This window comes from Camelus dromedarius, chromosome 31, assembly GCF_036321535.1.
Source record: "Camelus dromedarius isolate mCamDro1 chromosome 31, mCamDro1.pat, whole genome shotgun sequence".
In the NCBI taxonomy this organism is placed as follows: domain Eukaryota; kingdom Metazoa; phylum Chordata; class Mammalia; order Artiodactyla; family Camelidae; genus Camelus; species Camelus dromedarius.
This window is the reverse complement of record NC_087466.1, coordinates 10752106-10758135: the sequence shown is the minus strand read 5'-3', so window position 1 is coordinate 10758135 and position 6030 is coordinate 10752106. Positions and strand designations below refer to the sequence as shown.

The 6030-nt window shown below is 51.0% G+C and overlaps 1 protein-coding gene across 1 annotated transcript; it reads right to left on the bottom strand.

Annotated features, from left to right (window-relative positions):
• Positions 1–964: 964 nt before the first annotated feature.
• On the bottom strand, positions 965–6023 carry RITA1 (RBPJ interacting and tubulin associated 1). Its single transcript, XM_010998681.3, has 4 exons — positions 5628–6023; positions 5299–5440; positions 4518–4874; positions 965–2027 (listed from the first exon to the last, which is right to left on the bottom strand). Exons 3-4 carry the CDS (start codon positions 4817–4819, stop codon positions 1520–1522), a joined length of 810 nt encoding a protein of 269 aa, XP_010996983.2. The 5' UTR covers positions 4820–4874; positions 5299–5440; positions 5628–6023; the 3' UTR covers positions 965–1519.
• Positions 6024–6030: the final 7 nt, after the last annotated feature.

Below are 6030 nucleotides of genomic sequence, written 5' to 3'. Positions count from 1 at the left end.
TCTTTTAGTGCAGTTGGGAGGAGAGACGTATTTGAGGCCAGTGTCTATTAAAACGTAGGGAGGCGGGTGGTATAGCTCAAGTGGTAGAGCGCATGCTTAGCACGCACGAGGTCCTGGGTTCAATCCCCGGTACCTCCTCTAAAAATAACTAATTACCTCCCCCCACCAAATAGGGAGAGGGGACAAAGGCAAATGAGCTGAATGTTTCAAGTAAAACTGAGGCGAGAAGTTTAAAACACTAAGTATTTGTGCCAAGAATGCAGTTGGCTTGCTTCCCTGGTCCTGGCCACTGCTGCTTCCTCCCAGACTGTTCCCCAGAAGCGTCCGCTCTTCCTTCCCCAGGGTGGAGATACAGAACCGACAATGTGGCTTCCTGCTGGCCTCTCTGTGATCCCAGTGCTTCCTGGAAGTGCATCAGGGGAAAACGGGGACAAGGCCTAGCCCCCACCCAAGTCCACTCGGATGCTGGGATTCTGGGCTGCAACTCCAAAAGAGCAAAGGCTTTGCTGGTCTTCCCAAGGGGTCTGACCCTCTGACGCAGGATGGTGGTGCAGAACAGGAGAAAAGTGCGCCCCGACCGCTTAGGCCTCTGTCCCGAGTGCTGTCCAGATGCACATTTAACTTTCTCATCTTCCTGGACTCTTCCACTTTGCAAAGTCCCAATCACTGTGGTTTGCTTTTGTTTTTTGAGAAGGTAGGAAATTTATATTACATCTATCTATCTATCTATCTATCTAATTTCAACACAAATTCTAGCCCACATTTTGAGCTTAGGAAGAACCAGCCAACCCACTAATTAGTGGTATTAGCTAGAAACAGAAGGGAGGAGCCCTGTGTTTCCAAACTTCAGTGGCCCATTAGCAACTGTCACGATTGCTATATTATTTCACTTTGTTGTTTAAATCAACTCAGGCCTAACACTGGCCTTTACCCTAAGAAAAAAGAAATTAGTAAAACTCACGGCTTTGATGAGCTAGTGATACATTTAATGCATGAAAATAAATACATGATCATTAAAATTTTTAAATGTCCACCCCCATATCACCCAGATCCCTTTGTTCCCCGCTGGTCTACATGCTGTGCCTGGGAAAATTCCCGAGGCCTCCAGACTCATCCTGAGCAGGAAGCTTGGCTTGAAGGGAGGGAGAAGGGTGAAGGTTGGCGATCACACCATTTATTCACACTTGGCGGCGAGACAATGTTGTGGGTGTGAAGGAGGAGGTGAGGGGGACCCTCCCCAAGGGACACCCCTGGTTGGCACTGACATGCTGTGTGACTACGACAGGACAGGAGGCAGGCATCTCAAGGGGCGGCCCTCAAATCCGCATCAGCAGAGAAAGCAGGGAGCAGTTAGAGGTCAGAGGGAGGCACTGCCCACCCTCGATGTCTGTCTCCATGAGCCGTGGGCTTCTCCCCTGCCTGCTGGTCTCCCCAGAGGCCTGCCCACCAGCACCATCCTCTGAAACCATGCCCCTCGCTGTGACGCCCATGGGCAGACCCGCAGAAAGGACCAAGAAACTCATTTCCAAGGGGGCTTTGGTTTCTGGGTGGCCCCGCTTCGTCGGGGGGTAACTGGCACTGAAACACTGACTGAATGAGCCCTGGGAGTCACCAGGGGGCTTCGGAAGGTCACCCCCGACGGGGAAGGCCTGGGATCCCGAGGCCCATTTGTGCGGGGGGTACCGGTGGGCGGGCGACCTGCGCTGGGGGCATTAAGGTGGGTGAGGGAATGGGAACGTTCCCGCCCCAGAGGGCGTGGAGACTCTAACCCATCCACCGACAACCTCCGGGAGTCTGCTGCCATCCTGGGCTCTGTCTTCGCGGGACCAGTTGGGTGAATGGCTCGTACTGGGGTCTCCCTGGGGTGGGGCGAGTGGCTGCCCCTAGGGGTAGCTGGGGGTGTCCAGAAGAGGGCATGGAGCTTTGCAGCATCCCCCTTCGCCATCCATGGGGCCTCCCAGCTGGCACCCTCGGGTCGGGAGCCAAAGAGTGACTCATCGCAGTAAGAAGGAGTGTGTCTGATCAGTCTGGCAAAGGGAAGAGAGACAGTGAGCTGGGGGAATAAACCCTAAAAACCTTGCCCGCCCCCACTCCCTGCCAGGCACCTGCAGCAGCACAGGGTTGCCTGTAGATCCCAGAAGTCCGTCTCCCAGCCTGGCACGCACAGTGAGGCCACAGCCCTTGTGTACCACTACCCCCATCTCTGCTATTTTTCCCCTGCCAAGCATCCAATCCCACCCCCCATTCCCTGGCATGCGCCCCAGGCCAGGCCAATTTGCATATTCCATCCTCCTGACCATACTGATTGGCCCGGGAATAACAACATGACCCATTCTGCCCAATGAGAGCCTGTCTTAGGATCTTTGCTAAAACTGCTAGGAGAGAAATGTTTTTCTTCCACCTAGCCCTGAAAAACTGGCATGCTGTGAGGGCAAAACAGCTGGTGACCCTCCTACCTGGACTTGTAGGGGAAAGCTGCACTAAAATGGAGACAGAACCCCAATGAGATTTTGAGTCCCCGTTACATGAGCCCCAAATGCCCTTTTTCTGCTGAAGCCAGTTTAGGTAAGTCTTTTCGTCACTTTCAACCAAAATCTCAATATAACCTCAGTCTTTAGAGCTTTCACTTTTTCCTTTGACCCACTACTTTCCCCTTTTCCTAGTGACCTTGTCAGCTGCACCCTCTGTTGTCACGTGGCCTTTCTGACTAGACTTGAAACTGCACAGCCCAGCTCCTGGCACATAGGGAAAGCTCAGTTTGAACTTCTGTGATAAAGCTGACCTGGCCTCACCACCAGAGCACCTTTCATGTACAGGCCCAGGACTTAGCATGTCACTTGTGTTACCTCATTATTTCTCACAACATCTCCAGGAGGAAGACTATGATAGGCCCATTTTACAGACAAGAAAACTGAGGCACAAGGAGGGTCGGGCCCCCAATCAAGAAGGAGGATACAGACAAGATGCAAATGCAGCCGCTCCCCTCCCTGCAGCCCTCAAGGACCCAAGATCTTGATCACTAAATCAGACTTACGTGCCTCTCACCTTTGATTAGATTCATTCAGCAATTTTTTAAAAATTAATCCCACAAATATTCATGGCATACCTATGAGGAGTCAGGTCCAGTTTTTGACCAGTACTAAAAGTGCTTCCACTCTCAAACTCCAAGTCTTTGAAAAGTCAACCTTTGCCACTTGATTTAACTGCTCAAGCCACGTCTGTTGATGCCCATGTCTGTCTGGTGCCAAAGTTTTAACTCAACAGCATCTCTACCTCTTATGCACCTTCTCACTTGACACCCTCTGCTTGTCAGCATCCAGCATAAAATTCCATCCTCCAGGAGAACGTGAGATTGACTGTTAACCTCCCTTGTCATGGACATCATACTTCTGTTAATGCAGCCCACCTTGGTATCAGTGTTTTCAGGCACGTTGTAGGTGTCAGTGCTGCTAATGTCAACCTGACCCTGCCTTGTGTTCCACGGGACTTGTCCAGTGTGTCTCCCTCAACCTGACATAGCAGTGGGGTCTTGCTTTCATCTTGCTGACTTTAATCTTAAATATGCACCATTCCCATTCTCAACTAATGTGCCTCTTGGCTCAGAATGGATCCTAAATATGATGGGCTAGTTGTTACAGACTGCATTGTGTCCTCCCAAAATTCATGTTGAATTTTAAAGAGGTAATTTAAGGTTAGATGAGGCCATAAGGGTGGGGCCCTAATCCAATAGGATCCGAGTCCTTCTAAGAAGAGGAAGAGGAACCAGGAGTGTACATCCTCACAGAGAAAAGTCCATGTTGAGGACACAGTGAATCTATCTGCAAGCCAAAGAAAGGATTCAGGAGAAACCAACCCTGCTGGCATCTTGACCTTGGACTTCAAGCCTCCAGAACTGTGAAAAAATAAGTTTCTGTTGTTTAAGCCCCCAAGTCTACGGTATTTTGTTATAACAGCCCTGATTAATACACTAATCTCTGTCTTTGTTCAAACAAACCACTGATGACAAAAAATATGACAGAGCCCTTTGGCCCACCACTGGACACCTCCCTCCTGGCTAATAATCCAAATAATTTAATTCTAATTTACAACCACAACCGTAAGTATTAGATTCTGTTTTTCTAACTTGTTCATGAAAATGCAGCAAGAACCGTTTTCAAAGTGACTTGCTGAAATTTGGAATCACCACATCTATGTTATTTCATGAATCAATCATGTTAATAATCTTATGCAAATTGCTGTGTGATCTTGGGCAAATCACCTGACCCCTCCGGGCCTTAAGAAGCCCAGTCTATGACATTTGGGGATGGGGACATCACAATTGTCATCGCTACCATTTATTGTGACCTTCCTAAGTGTCAGGTTACCCTGCCAAGTACATGTCTCATCTCATATAATCCTCTCAACAATCCTACTAGGTTCCACCTTCCACTGTGAGGAAACTGTGGCTCAGAGAGGTCAAAGTGCTTGCCCAAGGTCACACAGCATGTGACCAGCAGGGCATCTCCCCGTCCTGTTACCTGTATTTGTTCTTCTTCCTTGGTGTGAGGGTCGGGATGCTGCCCCTGCAGGAGGTGGTCTCACAGCTCCCGCTAGCCCCTGAGGCCCCTGTAGCCAGTCCTCTGGTTCTGCTGGCTTTCTCCACCCAGGGTGGGTCAAAATCTGGTGGTGCAGGCCGGGTGCCTGCAGGGCTGCCAAATAAAGTCTCATCCACATACGATGGCCTAACCTTGACCCGGCAGCTGCCCCGGCAGCGCTGCTGAAGGTGGAGGGTCTGCATCCCACTGATGGCCAGCTCCATGGGCGTCTTCATGCTGCCCATGGTCCCCAGTGACAGCAGGTGTGCTTTGCCCACCAGGCCCTGCCTCCAGGGCTCCCTGTAAAAAGTCGTCAGGGTGGCAACCATCTGTCATCAGCAAAGACTGGCAATCTCTTCAGTCCCCCTCCCTGTGGCAAAAGGATCTCGTTCTCCTTCAGCCAGTCCTCCTCAAAGGGAAGCTGCCAACCCCAGGGGACATTTCAGAAATATGTTTGACCTTTTTTTAGTTGTTAATGATGGGGACAAAGGTGCCACTGGCAAATATGTAATGTATAAGTATGCATTCCTAGCATACAATGAGTGCTCAGTAAATATTTATAAAATGCTAGAGGGGGATGAAGAGATTTTGCTCATTTCGTCACCAAGCAGAAAACAAACCATGGTGGGAGGAGGGAGACAGGGCAGGTTCCCATATCCTGTTCATATTTATGGGGCAAAAAAAAAAAAAAACAAAAAACAACCAGTATCAATCCCATGCCTACCTGGTGCAAAGAACTTTACAAGCATTGTCTCATTTAATCGTCTCAAGAGTCCTGTGAAGTAGCTTCCATTATGTCCATTCTACAGATGACAAAACCGAGGCTTCAAACGGCGAAATCACAAGCGGAAGTCCCACCTATAAAGCTAAAACAGTGGAAGCGGAAGTTGAACCTGATAGGAGTCTAGAGCTTATGCACTTAACCATTTTACTACGGGGGAATCACGCCCAGCTCCACACCACCCCGCCTCCCGCGCATTGTCCCACATTCCTCGATCAATGTCCCGTCCCAGTTCACGCCCGAGGTCCCGCATTCTTGAGTTATTTTCCTACCTGAGCATCTTGGCTCACGGACGTCGGCCGCAACCCTCAGCGCCCCCTCCCCTCAGGTCTGGACTTCTCTGAGGGGACCCTCGGGCCCCTGTGGCACGCGGTACATCCGAGTTCTGCAGCTTGGAATCCCCGGGACCAGGGAACCCCAGCCTGGGGCACCGCGCGGACGGACTCCACAGGAGCAGCCAGGCCCTAGCGACGTGTGCTCGGCGCGCTCATTAAGCAGCAACCAGCGAGCGGCAGGTGGGGCGGGGCGGCCAGAACCATTAGTTCCGGGGGGGGGCTTCGGGGTCTTGTTCCGGATGCCCTGAAATTCCTCAAAGCCTCGGAGAGGAGCCCTCTGCGCCAGTCAGGGGAGTTGTACGCGTGTATGCTGTGGGCCAATCCTCCGGAGGCTGCACAA